At 45.6% G+C, this 17,486-nt stretch overlaps 1 protein-coding gene across 1 annotated transcript; it reads left to right on the top strand.

Moving 5' to 3' along the window:
• The first annotated feature begins 5,504 nt into the window (after nucleotides 1-5,504).
• On the top strand, nucleotides 5,505-16,488 carry Gabarapl2 (GABA type A receptor associated protein like 2). Its single transcript, XM_021647576.2, has 4 exons — nucleotides 5,505-5,663; nucleotides 5,975-6,030; nucleotides 7,369-7,541; nucleotides 15,884-16,488. The coding sequence occupies exons 1-4, from the start codon at nucleotides 5,630-5,632 to the stop codon at nucleotides 15,972-15,974; spliced, it is 354 nt and encodes a 117-aa protein (XP_021503251.1). The 5' UTR covers nucleotides 5,505-5,629; the 3' UTR covers nucleotides 15,975-16,488.
• The last annotated feature ends 998 nt before the right edge of the window (nucleotides 16,489-17,486 follow it).

Here is a 17,486-nt window from a genome sequence, read left to right as displayed (position 1 = left end):
TACCATGTACTCCTTTGATGAACTTTGTTAAGTGTAAGTGTAGGTATTATCCTCACCGAAGTTAGCATTTGCTGATCACTTAGGTGAATACTTACTAACGCCAATATTTCAACATGGAAGAAAGAGTGTCTGTTTTGAAGTAGGGTCTTACTATGTAGCCTGGGTTGGCCCCCGAGCCTCCTTCCTCTGGGTCCTCTGCAAGAGCAATCAGTGCTCTTAACAACTGGATTGAAAGAATCAGACTAACTTTGTAGCCTATGTTTCTTTTAATTGCCTTATAACTTATATTTGCAAGTTTTAGGCCCATGTTAATTAAAGCCTCTTAGGACTTCTCCAGAGAACCAAAGAATGTAAAAGTTCCTGACATTAGCCATCTGTGAGGGCAGAGATAAGGAAGAGAACAAGCAGAGATCTCTACTAAATGGAGAAAAAATCACCGGCTGGCACCTGTGAGATGGGCTTTATTTGGAAACTGGGCCAAATGGCCCCAATCCTTCTCCTGACCTTTGATCCAAAGCCTGTAACCCCCACTCCTCAGAACAGACATGGGATGAGTTAATCACCCTCCCACATTTAACTGTGGATGGCAGGAAATTCCAAACTGACTTGACGATCAGATATTTACAACCGGGCTGACTGGACCTGAGGGTGACCAGAACTGACCAATTATTTAAAAGTTAAACACTTCCTCCAACCCTAAATCGCCAAGAAGGCAACCCCAGGAGATTCCTGCCTTGTGTCTTTTAAAAACCCAAAGTCTCTGGGGGCCACTCCTAGGTGACCAGCAGGGGTGACCCCATTGTGCAATGGTCAAGAAGAGTCTCTTGCGTTTTTGCATCGATGGATGATTAGTTTCCTGAGTTCTCTTTATACCTTCTTATATTTAGGCTCTTGCTGGGCCTAACAGGATCATCTCTCCAGCCCCTACCAATAATATATCTTAATTCTGAGAAGGTTGTCCTCTGACCTCCACATGTGTGTACACACGGTACTCATCTGCATACATATACAAACAAAAAAATGTGACAAAACAGGTAAGGAAGGAGCTGGAGAGGCTGCTCTTCCACTGGATCTATTTGATTCTCAGCAGCCACATGGTGGCTCACAGCCATCTGTAACTCCAGTCACAGGGGATCCAACAACCTCTGTGGGCATCAAATACACATGGTCCATAGACATACATGTAGGCAAAACACCCGCACACATAAAGTTAAGAATAAGGGGTCAGGCTTTAATCCTACTACTCAGGAGGCAGAACTCAGGGTCTCAGAGTTCCAGGCCAGCCTGATCTACAGAGCAAGTTCTGGGACAGCTAGGGCTACACAGAGAAAACTTTTCTCAGAAAACCAAAATAAGGGGCAGGAGAGCTGGCTCAGTGGTGAAGAGCACTGTCTGCTCTTCCCAAGGGACCCAGGTTCAATTCCCAGCACCCACGTGGCAGCTCACAGCTGTCTGTAATTCCAGCTCCAAGGCATCTGACACCTTCACACATAAAATAAGTTATTAAAAAAAGAAAACCAAAACAAACAAACAAACAAATAAATGAGGGAAAATATAAGTCTTTTTTTTTAAATAAAAAAGTAAAAAAAAAAAAAACACTAAAATGATCATTTTGGAATCATGGGATGTAATGTAGATTCCTTGGGGTGGTTGTTTTGTGAGTAAAGAATGTTTGCTTCCAAAGTTTCAACAGAAGCAAACACATACTGTAGCTAAGTCTCCGGTGAGAAAGAGGGCGGTGACTACTAGGAATGTCGGTGTAGCTGGGCTTGGAGCTAGCCTTTAATCCCAGCAACTCAGGAAGCAGAGGCTGTTGGATGTCTGAGAGTTCAAGGCTAACCTTATCTATAGAAGAGTTCAGGCCAGCCAGGGCTGTTACACAGAGAAATCCTGTGTGTGTGTTGGAGGGGGGAGGATTTAAAAGTATAAAATGGTTCAGCCTTAGCTGGGTGTGGTGGTGTATACCTTTATTCCCAGCACTGGTAAGGCTGAAACAGAGGCAGAGGCAGAGGCAGGTAGATTTCTGTGAGTTCCAGGCCAGCCTGATCTTCATTGTGTCCTATTGTCCTTGCAGTTTGCCTCAAAAGAAAATAAAGTCATTTCCTCCTATCTGTATATTTTAGATAGGAATGGTAGCTCATGACTGGAATCTCAGCACTTGGAAGGCTGAGACAGGAGGATCCAGAGTTTAAAGCCAACAAGTAGAAAACAGACAAAAACCTGAGTGAACCACTTAATTCTTTTCTACCCATCATAGGAGTATTTCCTTGGAGTCTTGGATCAGGTTCGCACTCCTGCTTCATGGCTGGTGAGCATTTCTATTACCTAGTCAGTTTTTAGTTCTCTCCTTCAACCTTAGGGACACCTATACATTTTTTCTCATTCTTTCAGCTCCACCTGCTTTGTGCCTGCTGCCTTGCACTGCCCATGCTTGCCTCTGTCTCTAGGATCTTAAGCCCAGCCTGTCTGTTTTATAGGTCTGCTGATGTGAGGTTGGATCTATTCATTATCTGCTGCTCCTCCCAACTCACCTTCTCAGCTCTCCACCCCCCTCTACAAGGCAACGAGTGCACTTAGAATATTCTAGAAAGCTAAACACAATGACTGACACATGGACGCATAGAATGATGACCTGAAAAAAAATCAAGTGAGCAAGTAAGACAAAAAGATATTGCTTGTCATCATAGCTGTCAGGGAACATGCCTGTAAGCTGATGGACAGTGGATCCCTACCCCCGCCCCCACAGAAGTATACATAGCTCTTTTTTTTTCCTGGGTTTTCAAGATGGGGTTTCTCTGTGTCACCCTGGCTGTCCTGGAACTCCCTCTGTAGACCAGGCTGAACTTGAACTCACAGAGAGCTGCCTGCCTCCTGAATGCTGGGATTAAAGACATATGTCACCACTGCCTGGCTCAGTTCTTTTCATCACATGGGTCCCAGGGACCAAGCGCAGGTCATCAATCTTGGTAGCAAATATGTTTACCTGCTGAGTCATCTAACCAGCCCATGACAGATATATTAGAGACAGGGTCTCTACCCCAGGCTTGTTTCCAACCCAGTGTGTAACTGAAGATGATCATGAATTTCTGACTCTCCTACCTCTACCTATGTACTGACAGAATAGGTGAACTGTGTGCACAACTTTAATCCTAGCACAGAGGCAAGTGAATCTCTGTGAGTTCAAGGCCAGTCTGGTCTACAAAGGGAGTTCCAGGACAGCTAGGGCTGTTACACAGAATAACCCGGTCTCACAATAAAAACAAAACCACAAACAAACAACAAAAAAAGGGAGATTCTGGGTATAAATTTGTTTATGTGTTTCTGGGGAATGAACCCAAGGCTTTGTGCAGGACGTTCTCAACCAATGGAACTCAGTCCCCAGCCCAATGAATTTTTTTCTGTCTCTTTTTCTTTCTTGTGCTGGAGATTAAGTTTGGGCCTGCACGTGATCCGTCACTGAACTGCACTTGCTGGTTAGCCTTATTTAAAAAACAAAAAAGTCTGAATGAGCCTGGCGAGGTGACAAATGCCTTTAGTTCCCGCACTCTGGAGGCAGAGGCAAGTAGATCTCTGAGTTCAAGGTCACTTTGGTCCATAGAGCAAGTTTCAGGACAGCCAGGACTGTATAGAGAGAGCTCGAGGCCAGCCTGGTCTACAAAGCAAGTCCAGGACAGCCAAAACTACAAAGTGAAACCCTGTCTCAACAAAACAAAAAAGAAAAGAAAAAAAAAGTCCGAATGTATCTTCTTAAAATCCATACTTATGCTGGGTGGAGGTGGTGAATGCCTGTAATGTCAGCACTCTGGGAGGCAGAGGCTGGCGAATCTCTGTGAGTTCAAGGCTAGCCTGGTCTACAAAGTGAGTCCAGGACAGCCAAGGCTACACAGAGAAACCATGTCTTGAAACAAAACAAAACACACTTACTTCTCATCACACTCTGGTAAGCCCAAAGTTGTCAGCTTGCAATTCAAAGCACCATTCCATTTGTTCCAGGTCTTTCTGATGTGTCTCCTAGCACCCCCCTTTGTTTAGCTCTAGCCACAGGGGGTCCTCTGTGTCCCTAGTGTATGACAATTTGTCTAATGATCATTCCATCCCACCAGTGCATCATGCTCTAGTCATCCACTGTTTTATTTTTCTAAATACCACCTGTCATTACCTGGCATTTAGTTCCTTGTCTTTTTTCCATGAGAATGTGAACTCTGCTACAGCATGGGTGTTCTCTGCTTTGCTCACAGATCTCTCCCAGTTTCCAGAACAGCATTCTTGTATGAGACATAATAGTCAAAGGAGTTTTCATTTCATAGAAGAGAAACACCTAGTTGCTCAGACACACCATCTTTGATTTTTTTTTAAGTTACATTTTGTTTAGATTTACATTATTTCGTGTGTCCCTGGGTGTGTATGTGTCCACAGACTTGTCACAGTGCACACACTGAGGCTAGAGGCTGACCTTCATTTGTAAGCTCTCTTTTCCTAACACTTGGGTCCCGGGGACTGAGCTCAGTTTGTCAGCAAGCACCTTTACCTGCTGAGATGTCTCCCCTTCCCCAATTTAAAATAGCAAAAATAGTTTCAGAATGAAGCTACAGCCGCAGCATCTGTCAGGAATCCCAGCTGTAGGAAATGATGGATGACGACGTTCAAACACAGGCTCTACAGATGCGGCAGAATCACAAGCACGTGGGCAGGTGCCCAATTAACTGCATATTCGTGTTCTGTGTTCACCAGGGCATAAACAGATGGTGACCCAGAGCGCACTGCCAGGATGACTCGGCGACGGCTTGGCTGAGGGTGAACCTCATGGCAGAGGCCTAGGCAGGTGACACCAGCACTTCAGGCCGTGCGTGCCGGCCACTCCCACTGTCGGCTCCCCGTCCTAGGCGGTCTTGTGACTAGCTCTGGGGGTAGGGTGAGGGTGGGGGTGGGGCGGGGCGGGGTGGGCGGGAATGCTCGGTGCTTGACAGTCACGTTTAGCCTCTGATAGTTTCTGGGAAAGAATCTCTGTGATCCGGGATATTCCGTTGACTAGATGCATACCTGTGATACTTGTTCAGAGAAGTTTACGAACGTTTAAATAGGTATTCGTGAGGGGAGGAAAATCAGAATTTGTTTAAGTCAGATTTTAGGTGCGACAACTCCGACTTTGGACCTCTAGGTTGTTACCAGCACTCACTGCCACACAGTGCTTGGAATTCGTCATCCCTCGATACCGAGCTCCCGCCCTGTCACCCGGCCAAACCTTAATGTTCCTATCTCCCCGAAGCCCCACACTTCCCCTCCCGGAGGCCTTTACTTATAAGCGCTCTAAGCGACGGCCCCAACCTGCCCGTCACGCACAGTCCTGAAACCCTCAGACTCCCCAGCACCTACGTCAGTTTCCGTTCTCAGGAGAGCCCCTGGGGGAGGGTGGGTTCTCCTCTTAGGACCCGCCCCCTCACGTACGCGCAGGCCCTCGGTGCGTTTGCCAGGCCCGCCGGAAGCCCCGCCCCGGGCGGTTGCTAGGCTCCGGCAGCCGGAAGTCCCGCCTGCCGAGTAGTCGTCGCTGCGGCCGCCGCCTCCGTTGTTGTTGTGGTCGTCTCGCCGAAGACCGCGGCTCCGAGAGCCGGCTCCGTCGCCTCCCGCCGCCATGAAGTGGATGTTTAAGGAGGACCACTCGCTGGGTAAGCGCCGTTGGTGTGGCCGGGCCCCGGGCCGCGGCCCCTCCCCCACTCCCGCCGCCCCGCCGGGCCGCTGGGGCGCCGAGGCCGCGCGAGCCCGGGCGCTCCCCGCGGACCCGGGTCGCCTTCCGCGGACCTCGCCGGGAGTCCGAGAAGGGGTCTGCGGCCGGGGACCCGGGGAAGGGGGCTAGGACTCGGGGCGTACGCACGCAGGTTGAGGGCGGCGAAGGGCGGACAGGAAGATGGGGTTCCGGGAACTGGGGCCCCGGCTGGCGGGTAGGTGCGACTGTCAGCCTGGTGTACTTCTCTCCCAGAACACAGATGCGTGGAATCCGCGAAGATCAGAGCGAAGTACCCCGACCGGGTTCCGGTGAGTGTGGACTCCCCGCCCCCTCGCCCCGCTGTCACCCTAACAGTCTTGGAGCGGTGTCGGGCGGGCGCGCCAGGCCGTGCAACAGTTGAGAAGTTAAGGAAGGTGTCAAGGTGTAGCCGGAGACCAGACCGGCTGGGCTGGGGGCCGGCCCAAGCTTGGGGCGGAAGGGGCTGGTGCTGTTCAGGGGCATCGGTGCTGAATCTTCCGATCTAGGGCAGCAAGCTGCTTGCAGCCTCTAGGCTCCCTCGCCAATTATGTAAGGAACCGTGTTCTAGGACAGGGCAACAGGTCACTGCCACTTTGGGGAACGTGGTAGAGGAAGACTGTCACCAAGTCTTGGATAAGGTAACATTGTCTTAGGACATTCATCTTTAACTTTGAGCCCTTAACTTCTAGTTTCTGCTCACCCTGATTCTGTCATCCTTGCTTGACCAATAAATCTGAAATGCTACCATTTTGTCTCTAATCAATAAGTATGTTGCTATATTTTTGCTTTTTGCCCTAGTTGGAGAGACGGGTTTCTGATGTCATTATTGATTTTTGAAGGACATGAAGTCTTATTATTGTACCTCTTTGCTTGTAAACAGTTCCTTTGAGGAGAGAATTAGGAGGACAAATGTTAACCTGTTTAGAGAGACGCAACAGGCCAAGTGGAAACCTTGGTTCTTGGGTTGCTGGGATTGTATTTTTGTAGAGCATTGTCATTAGTTTAACCATTCTGCTTTCCCGTGTTGCTTGGCATTTTAATTCTCTAGCAGCATGGGTCTTTCCTGAGATCCTGGATCGACAGACCGCAGATGAAATCCTAGTGAGATAATCTGTCAAGATAAAATGTTAGAAAGCTAGCAGTGGTGGTACATGTCTTTAATAACAGAACTCAGGAGGCAGAGACAGGGAAATCTCTGAGTTTGAGGCTAGCCTGGTTTACAGAATAAGTTCCAGGACAGCCAGGACTACACAGAGAAACCCTGTCCAGCAGCAATACCCTCTTTCCCCCCAAAAAAGGAAGCTCTGTGGCCATTTTTTTCTTACAAATGCTGAAATTAGAGATTGATAACATTCTTAGCAGTTCTGGACCTTCAGAGTGTGTCATATTAAGCTATAGTTATATTTACTCATACTGTGCTGTTTCCCACACACTTCCTTGCCCACACTAACCTCCTCAGACTGTGTGAGGTCAGAGCTTTACGTAAGGCAATCCAGTCCTGTGCTTAAGTTCGCTGGAGCTTTCCTCCTCCTTCCTCCTCATGTAGTCACAGTGCTGGGAATCAAGCCCAGGCCCTGTGCCCGCCGGGCAAGTGCAGTTCTGCTGCTGACCTATCTTAACTTTCCCAGGTGATCGTGGAAAAGGTCTCAGGCTCTCAGATTGTTGACATTGACAAAAGGAAGTACTTGGTTCCATCTGACATCACTGTGGCTCAGTTCATGTGGATCATCAGGAAAAGGATCCAGCTTCCTTCTGAGAAGGCCATCTTCCTGTTTGTGGACAAGACAGTCCCACAGTCCAGGTAAGAGGTGTTTACTAGATGGACCTTTGGCTTAAAAGTACATTTGCTGCTTATAAACTCAAACCTTGGGAGCTAGAAAAACCGTTTTTAGAGCTCTGACTGCTATTCTTCCCCTCCCCCGCTTTGGTTTTTCAAGATAGAGTTTTGCTGTGTATCTCTAGCTATCCTGGAACTCACTTTCTAGACCAGGCTGACCTTGAATTCCAGGAGTTTATTCCTCCCTGGTTTTCAAGGCCTATGCTACCATGTCCAGCTGTGATGAAACTCTTAATTTGTATATCAATAGCTTTAGGAAAAGACACTAGGTACAAAATTTATGTACTTAAGAGAATGGAACAATAGAGTTTATATAATTTGTATGAATGTGTGCTTGTGTGTATGTATTTACGTTTTCAGACTCATGCTTATTTTTTGTTCACTTTTTAAAAAATAGTGTGTGAGTGTATGCATTTAGGTGACACTGTGTAGAAGTCAGAGGACAACTTTTAGAGTCGATTCTTTCCTTCTTTCTACCATTGGCACTCAGGTTGTAAGGCCTGCTGACTAGTGCTTTTACCTTATTAAGCCTTCCAGCATACATTTGGAGACAGGCTCTCTCATATAACCTGGAGCTTAACTCAAGTCCTCATGCTCACATAGCAAACGCTTTACTGAGTTACCTTCCTAGACCCCAATACTGGACTTTAACAGGCAACCATTATAACCTCCTCCCAGGATTGACTAAGGTACCCCATGTTGACCTCTGGCCTCTCCATACACACTTGCGCAAAACCCATACCCTAAATAAATGTCAGTAATTCTTTAAAACAGTTCAGAACTTTCTTGGGCTTAAACCATAAGTAGAACTGAGGCCTGCAATAAGGTTCTCAATGTAAACTGGTCCCATTTCTCTCTACCAGGAAAGTGTAGGGCCTGATGAGGCTCATTTCTAACTCATCATCTGCCCAGTTACTTCTAAACTAGTCAGCCTTTGCTCTTCTAAAAGTCCGTATTTACCTAATCCATTAGTCTGATAAGTGACTACTGTCAGCAGTCTAAAACTATAAAGACCTGGACCTCCCTTGATACCACTTGCTCTAACTGTTGGTAAGGCTAATGCTGCCTAGAAACGATCTTTGTTTTTTGTTTTTGTTGTTCTGTTTTGTTTCTTTTTTCTTTTCCAGACAGGGTTTTTCTGTGTAACCCTTGCTGTCCTGGAACTCTGTAGACCAGGCTGGCTTCACACAGAGATACACAGGCCTTTGTTCCAAGTGCTAGAATTAAAGGCATGTGCTACCATGCTGTATCTTTTTAGTCTGAATTCCTTGTCCCATCTTATTTTAAAACTAGGTTTGGGAACTAGCCTAGTTTGTAGAAACATTCACTGAAAACTGCAAAAGATGCCAGGTATAGTGACACATACCTGTAATCCTAGCTCTTAGTTTGAGGTAGAAGGGTTTAGATTTAAAGGATAGCCTGGGCTATACAGCAACCCTGTCTAAAAAAAAAAAAAAAGAAGAGACCTAAGTCAAATCTTAGACTTTATTTCTATTGAAGGTGAAATGTTCTGGCTTTTCTTGTCCCGATTTCTTTGCATATCTCTTTTGCTTATCTCTGGTGTCTGGTTGAGAGGTAGTACAGGAGAATAGTAGAAGCTTCTTCAAGGCCAGTACTTGCCTGAGGAAATAGGAGAAAAGCTGGAGCCTGCCCACGGGGTGCTACTGGTCTGTTAGCATTTAGAGCTTTAGTGGTCTTGTCTTCTGTGGGCCTCTTAGTCTTCATTCACGAGCTTTTGGGTAGTGTGTTGATGGGTATGCATTTTCCCAGGGGAGGCAGCCAAGGGATCTGTGGGGTACTCTGCTCTCCTTAAGGAAATAGAGGAAGCAAATCTTCCTTTATAGCTTCTAGGCCTAGTATAGCACTTTGGTGATTCTATTTTCTCCTTTCTGGAGATGGTGGCTTACTGGGAGGAAGTAGGAAATAGTTCCAGTGGCACTGGGTTTATTTCCTTAATGCTGATCCTCTGGCACAGTTGTCAGTGGTGGTGATCCAACTCAGTGCCTTGTCTTGCTAAGCAGATATTCTACTAAACCACAATCCTTGGGCTTCTGGTACTTGTAGAAGGAAATGGAGTGCGCTTCTGAAGATTGCTCTGAGGGAGCCACAGTATTTAGTAATTGGAATGGCTTATAGGTCTCATTACTTGTTTCCTCCCTGTTATCTCTGAAGTATAAATCAAGTTGGAAGTGAAAAGTGCTTCTTAGGGCAGCAGAGACTACTTCAGAGCCATTTTCACTCCATCTGCTTTCCAGAAACACGCACACACACAAACCCATTTTTATTTCTCCCATTTGCTTTTCTAGTCTGGTGAGACTACCCTAAAGCTGATTACATTTGAGGGAAGTAATCCAGGACTGTGTGATCAGAACCCCAGAAACCAAATTCTGAGTCTTCAGGGCAGAGGACACCAAGCCCTTAGTACTTAGAGTTCCAGTTAATTACTTCTTGCCCTACAGGCTAATCTGTATTCATTTGGGAGCTTTATTAAAAACTTAATATTTGTATTTGTTGCTGGGTGGTTTTAGCATATGCAGGTGGATCTCTGAGTTTGAGGAGAGCCTGGTCTACACCGTGAGTTCCAGGACAGCCAGGGCTATTTAGAAAGACCCTGTCTGAAACTAACAAAATTAAAAGGATTTAGGGCCGGGCAGTGATGACTGTACTTTTAATCCCAGCACTTGGGATGTAGAGGCAGATGGATCTACATGCCAGCCTGGTCCACATAGTAAATTCCAGGACAACTAAAGGCTACACAGGGAAACCAAAACAAATTAAAACAAACAAACCAAACAGGAATTTGGTAACAAGTTTGGGTGATACATACTTGTAGGTACTGCTCTTAGGAGGCTAAGGTAGAAGGAGACCATCTTGGGGAATACAGTGAGGCCCTATCTCAAACAAAAACCAAAACTCAAATTTGTCTATAAACAAAGGTGTCATGAGACATCATCACACCCATGCAAATGCAAACACCCTTGGTAGCTAAAAGGAAAGTACCACAGGGTCTAAAGCTGATGCTGAGTCAGCTTCACCATCTCCTCAGAGTCAGTGTAGCAGTTTCCTTAGGGAAACCCGGGGCCTCCTTTAACCTTCATGCAGTGCTTGCAGCTTCCCGAGTGGCTCGGAAATGAGTAGGGAGGAAGAATGAATCCTTGTTTGCAGGAGCCCTGGCCCTTCCATACTGAGGTTGAACAGATACATTGGTTATATGTAAAGCTGAACCCAGGGATAAGCATGTTAGTGTTAATAGAGATGCAGCATGTACACAGAGGTAAACCCGAGAGTCTTATTTCCTTTGTTTTTGAGTTCCTGTTTCAGAAAGAAAGAAAGAAAGGAAGAAAAGGGACTCTTTCCTGTTACTTTTGTTTTGTTTTACGTGTTTGTGTTTTGAGACAGGGTTTCTCTATGTAGCCTTTGCTTGGCCTAGAACTCACTCTGTAGACCAGGCTGGTCTCAAACCCATTGAGATCCACCCACCTCTGGGTTTTGGATTGCACCACCACCGCCCTGGCCTTTTTTTTTTTTTTTTTTTTTTTGATGATCTATATATTTTTTTCTAAATTTTATGCACATTGGTATTCTGCCTGCTTGCATGTGTGAGGGTGTCAGATCCCCTGGAACTGGAGTTACAGGCAGCAGTGAGTTGCCATGTGGGTGCTGGGAACTGAACCTAGGTGTCCTGGAAGAACAGCCAGTGCTCCCAGTCACCAAGCCATCGCTCCAGCCCTTTTTTTGTTTTTGAGCAGGGTTTCTTTATATACCTCTTGGCTGTTGGTAGAACTTACCATGTAGACCAGGCAGGCCTCAAACTTAGAGATCTGCCTAACTTTGCCTCCTGCACCCACAGGCGTGCACCATCATGCCACTACCTGTTTTATGTAGCATTAGAATGTTGAATTCTCTGCCTAAATGCTTACATCAAGAATCTGGCTCAACACAGAAGAGGAACTATGCCTTGGTGCAGACAGAACTGAGAAAGACATTGGTTTAAAAGTTTCCCAGTTATGGCAGTAGAGGGGAACCCAAGCCTGGTAATAGTCTTTGTTCTTTGTTTAGAGCACAGACAAAAGGGTTCTTAATTCCCTGTTTAAAATAGAAACAGAAAGCTGGGTGTTGTGGTGTACACCATTAATCCCAGGCAGGCAGATTTCTAAGTTCAAGGCCAGCCTGGTCTACATAGAAAGACTCTGTGTCAAAACAAAACAACAATAAAAAATAGAAACGGGTGTGTTATTGAATAAATATCTCCTTCTTGTTTGGTTTGGAGAGACCAGTGCTGTGGAAGATGGTTGGCTGGTTCTTTCTCAGTCTTAAAAGGATGGTGAGATGTCTTAGGGTCCATCGTGTGTTGAGAAATGTGCTTAAACTTAACAAGTGTGATCATTTCTGGGTAAATACTTCTCTCAGACAAGGCTGTTGGTCTGGTGACGGAGCTAAGCAGGTAAAAGTGCTTGTCTCAAGCTTGATGGCCTGAGTTTGGTCTCTGGAATCAACATGGTTTAAGGAGAGAACTCTGTCATACAGGTTGTTCTGACCTGTACACACAGAAATAATTATTTTAAAAGGTGTAAGTTGGGTACTGTGGCGCATGCCTGTAATCCCAGCACTCTGGGAGGCAGAGGCAGCTGGATCGCTGTGAGTTCCAGGTCAGCCAAGGCTACACAGAGAAACCCTGTCTTGAAAATACCAAAAAAAGAGAAAAAAAAAGGGGGGGGGGCTTGGGAATGGCAGAGATTGTATCAAACATCTGACATGAAGGTCTAGTCAGCCTGAGTATTGTTGGTTTGGGTCCTGTTAAACTTTCACTTTATAACCTGTATCTTTGAGGTTCCACAGTGGTGGTGATTTCTACCTCGCCCCACCGTCCTGCCTTGCTGAAAGACAGGGAAGCACATGAGCTGCACAGCAGATGGCTGGCCAGGTGGTCATCACTCCAGCCTATTTCTGACTCAGGGCCTCCATACCCTGCCTTTGGTTAAGTTGAAGGCAATTGCACTGGAATTGGGTGTCCACATGAGCTCAATTCACAGGGTTATTGAGAAGCAGAAAGCTAAAGTTTGCCTTTCATTGTCACACCAAATCCTGGGCTAGGTTCTTTCTGAGATTCATCTTTCCACTGGAGAAATGACCAGTATAGGCATAGGGAGCAGCCTTCAGAGAACAGCTGGGGTTCATTTCACTCAGCACTTGAGAAATTCATCTCACCTTAGGGTTGGCTCCATGGCTTGCTTTTGCCATTGGCATTTTTCGGGTCTTAATTGATCAGCGTCAAGAGTTTAGAAGGCGGCAGCGCCCTTCCCACGGCAGCATTCTTTCTTGGTGCCTTCATGTAGTGCTGGATGCCACAGCACCAGGCTGCACTGTACTCCGGGCTGTGGGTGTCTTCTGCATACGCTCAGGTAGGAAGCCTTGGAGTTGTGGTGGGGCTTACTTGACCTAACCCTCCAGGTCCGGGCAGCTTGCCTGTCAGGTGTGTTAGCGCTGCCTCTGTGCTTTAGGACTCCTAACTTCTGACAGGGCCAGCTCAGTGCAGGTGCTCAGGCCTTGATGATTCTGAGAGGGAAGATCATCTTCCCTGAGGTTTATAGAACATGTCCTAACCAACATATGCCTGCTTCTGCTACAAGCTATCTCCTGCACAGGGTCAGTTTTGCCTGCCTGTGCTTCACTGGAGTAAACTCTTCAACGGAACGTTTGTTGGTATCTATGAGGAGCACTGTTATGAGGAAGATTCTTGCCAAACTACAAGGATCTGATGTTAGGTCATTGGGAGAGGCCTATGACTTGGAGGTGATAGGTTGTCGATAAGAATGTTTTCTAGCTGGGTGGTAGTGGTGCACACCTTTAATCTCAGCACTTGGGAGGCAGAGAGGCAGGTAGATCTAAAAAAAAAAGCCTTGGTCCCACAACAGATCTGATTTCACTGAATTCCTGGAGATGCTTATAAAGCTCTGCAGAGCTGAAGGCAGTCCCAGTTGGAAATTAACACAGTAAGTGTTTTCACGAGCCAGCTTCCTTCTACATTGTGATTGTCAGTGGAAACAGCATGCAAACTTCATGTGGGTTTAAAAAATTCTAGTATCTCTTTAATACTCAGCAAGTTAGAAAAACAGGTAAAATTGCCAGGTGTGGCGTATATGCCTTTAATCCAACACTCAGGCAGAAGCAAGAGGATCTCTGAGTTCAAGGCAATCATGATTTACATGAATTGTCATTCAGCATGTAACTAAAGGTGATGTTTCATTTCTCTGAAGCTGTGTTTTCCCACTTAGCACGTCTCAGTTCTGATGCCATACTTGAGCTGCTGAGTAGAGCTGCTGATACCTGTTTTAGAAGTAGCCATATAGGGTTTTCTTCCCTTAACAGCGGCCAGTTTGCTTAACAGTGCTTTTCAGAGAGGTTGTTTTCTTTTTGTGGTTTAGATTTCTTTATGTGCATGAAAGTTTTATGGGAATGTATATCTGTGTACCGTGTCTGTGTCTGCTGTCCATGGAGGTCAGAAGAGGTTATCAGATCCCCTGGAACTGGAGTTATGGATGGTTGTGAGCTGTCTTTAGGTGCTGGGAACCGAGGTCCTTTGCAGGTTCAGCAAATGCTCTTGATCTCTCCAACCCATTCAGAGAGTTGTTTCACAAATTCCAAATTAAGAGAGCCTCAGCCAGGTACATGCCTTTAATCCCAGCACTCAGGAGGCAGAGGCAAGTGGACCTCTTGAGGCCAGCATGGTCTATAAAGAGTCCAGGACAGCCAAGGTTATACAGAAAAAACCCTGTCTTGAAAAACAAAACAAACAACAAAAAGCCTCATGTCGAGAGCTGTTGTGATTGGAGAAGATGACAGGCTTTTTCTTATTCATATTCATCTCCCACATTATTGCTTAATAATTACCCACACAGCCATCCACGCCAATGGGGTGGAACGTGAAACAAGAAAGCAAAAACTCCACTTTGATAAATGTGGCCTGTGTATGTATTGGTCTTAGTCAAGGAACATCAGCCAAGCCAAGGAGGAATATAGGGCTTCACAAAGTTGAGGATCCCTTTTATTTCCCCCATTGGTCCTTGGTTTGCTATATATTTATTTATTTTTGAGACAAGGTCTTATGTAGCCAGACTAGCCTAGAATTTGATAGGTAGCTACAGGTGACCTTGAACTTCTGATCCTCCTGTCAGTGCTGGGATTACCTAGGCCACTATATGAGCCACTGTCCCTAGGCTTTTTTTATGCAGTGCAGGGTGGGGTGGGGTGGGGTTCTGAAACCATGTTGTGGGAATGCCGTGCAAGCACCAGCTGAGTTGTGTCCACATTTAAACGACTGTTCTTAGACCAGCATCCTACTGCTGGTTGTGTTGACCCACTGCTGTGGTCATACTTGGTCGTTATGGTCACGTGGCCAGAGCTTGTGTGAGGTGGCAGTAGGTGTTACTACTCTCATTGAGACAACTCAGTTTCCTGGCAGAACTACATTCGTTTTCCACTGTAATGTTTCACAGCATAAGGAAAGCTGATTTTTCCACCCACATGTTTAGTTTAAGGAATACTATTTTTGGAGGCTCTTTGGAAGTTTGAACGGTCTTTTATTTATTCTTTTGAAATAAGGGGATCACACCTAGGCTTCACCCCTCCTGGGCAAGCCCTCTACCACTGAAGTACATTCCTGACCTAGGGAAGGTTTCTTTGGATCATAGATACCTTGAGAGCTTTGTGTATTCTGCGTAAGGGTCTCTGCTCACACTGTGGGGGCTCAGAGATTGTGGCCTGGGAGTATTGGTAGGAAGTTTCCACCTGAACCTTTGATGTTCTTTGATGTTGAGTCTAAACTGTAATTACCCAAATAGCTATTCTGAAGAAGATAACCCAACATGTTCTTTCTTACAAGGGTTTTTTACAATGTGGGGTAGTCCTTCCATGTTTTGCTTACTTTGCTCATCATTCTTGTCACTTACTCATCAGATGCCTTTTCAAGGAGATGGCTTGTTCAGGCTGTGGGGATTGCAGGCCTGTGCCTGCCACTGTACCTGGTTCTAATTTGTTGTACTCTCTGCCCTCTTTGTGCTGCTGGAGATTCAGCCTGGGCCCTGTGCTTGATAGGTTAGGGTTGTACCACTGAGCCACCCCTCAGCCCTTCTTCATTTTTTCCAGACCTCTGTTTTCCTTCAGTAGAACAGATTGCAGGTCACAGCAGGTACCTGAATTATTTTTACCTACCAACTGCCAACCACAAAGTTCCTTAATCTTAGGCCTCATTTTTCCACTTGATATCTGGACTGGATTTTCAATGATTTTGTTTTTTCTCTTTCAAGCCTAACTATGGGACAGCTTTACGAGAAGGAAAAAGATGAAGATGGATTCTTGTATGTGGCCTACAGCGGAGAGAACACTTTTGGCTTCTGAGGGCCAGTGCTGGGCTAGGTGCACCGTTCCTGCTTGTGTATCTTGTAAATAACCGGCTGTTTTCAGTTACTCTACCAGAGCCTTCACATAGACCCACTAGTGCATTTGTAACTGGATTTATTTCTTAATATATTGGAAGGTTTTGTCTCCTTAGATTAGTAAATTATCATACAGAGTTTTATTTTCAGTTTTCTTTTGTGCACTGTCCTCATGGCTATATGCTCCAGGGAACCAGTACTCTGGGAATGATATTTAATGAAGATATTTCTACAATGAAGGGAGGTAGGTGTGGTTTTAAAGTGAAAAGGAGAGGATGATGCACTGTTTTGGATTATGTTCGAAGTGTTAGATGGCTAAGTATTAAGAGCACCCAAATTAAATCCTTAGCAATCAGAACACTTGCTTCACTAGATTTTGCCAACTGCAAATCATGTTGGACTGAGCTAGTATCTGTTCTTCTTTCTGAGACTATTAAGGTAAATAATTAACAATAAAATTTCCTCTTATAAAGGCATTACAGTGTGACTGTGTCCTTTATTCACCTCCTTTTTGATGAGTCAGAAACGCTTCCTGTTTGTCAGGCTTGGAGAAGGGCTTATGGGCCATATCAGTGTAGCCTTTGGTGGGAAGTAGTGGCTGGTATAAAAAGGGATTTTTTTCCCCCCACTTGTTAAAATAGTCAAGAGGTTCAGATTAAAGGACTATGTAAAAAGGTATACACTGGGTTTGGAGAGATGGCTCAGAGGTTAAGGGCAACAGCTGCTCTTCCAAAGGTCCTGAGTTGAAGTCCCAGCAACCACATGGTGGCTCACAACCATCTATAATGAGATCTGGTGCCCCCTCCTGGCCTGCAGGTGGACATGCAGGCAGAACACTGTATACATAATAAATAAATTAATTTATTTAAAAAAAAAGGGAAAGGTATATACTGCAAAGCATCACTTCTACCACTTTCTTATCTCAGTTGTTTATGGAAAATTTCCTTCCATAGAAAAGCAGCCAGTGATCTCAGATGCAGAGTCTTTCTAGCACCATGAATACATACCTTTTTGTTTATATAAAGTAAAACATATTTATACATTGCATGTTCTGTTTTGTTTGAGACAGGGTTTCACTTTATGGTTCAGGCTGGCCTCCAACCTGTGGTCCACCTCAGCTTTCTGAGCATCTGATGACATGCGTGAGCCACTATGCCTGGTTTATGTTACTTTATTTACCATTATAGCCTGATCGTCTCATAATCTGACATATACATCCTTTATATGCATTTGTTCTTTTGAGACAGGATCTCTCTCTATAGTCCTAGGGCTCGCTGTGGGACCAGGCTGGCCTCAAACTCACAGATTTTCCTGTCTCTGCCTCCTGAATGTTGGAATCAAAGGTGTGCACTAAATGCCTGGCTTGTACCTTTGTTCTGTTTTTGTTTTTGTTTGCTTTTTGGAGACAGGCTTTCTCTGTGTAGCCTTGGCTGTCCTGGACTCCTGAGGCCAGCCTCAAACTCACAGAGGCCCA

The sequence above is a fragment of the Meriones unguiculatus genome, chromosome 10 (assembly GCF_030254825.1).
Source record: "Meriones unguiculatus strain TT.TT164.6M chromosome 10, Bangor_MerUng_6.1, whole genome shotgun sequence".
Classification (NCBI taxonomy): Eukaryota; Metazoa; Chordata; class Mammalia; order Rodentia; family Muridae; genus Meriones; species Meriones unguiculatus.
Note: the sequence above shows the minus strand (reverse complement) of the source record. Positions and strands in the feature narration are given on the sequence as shown.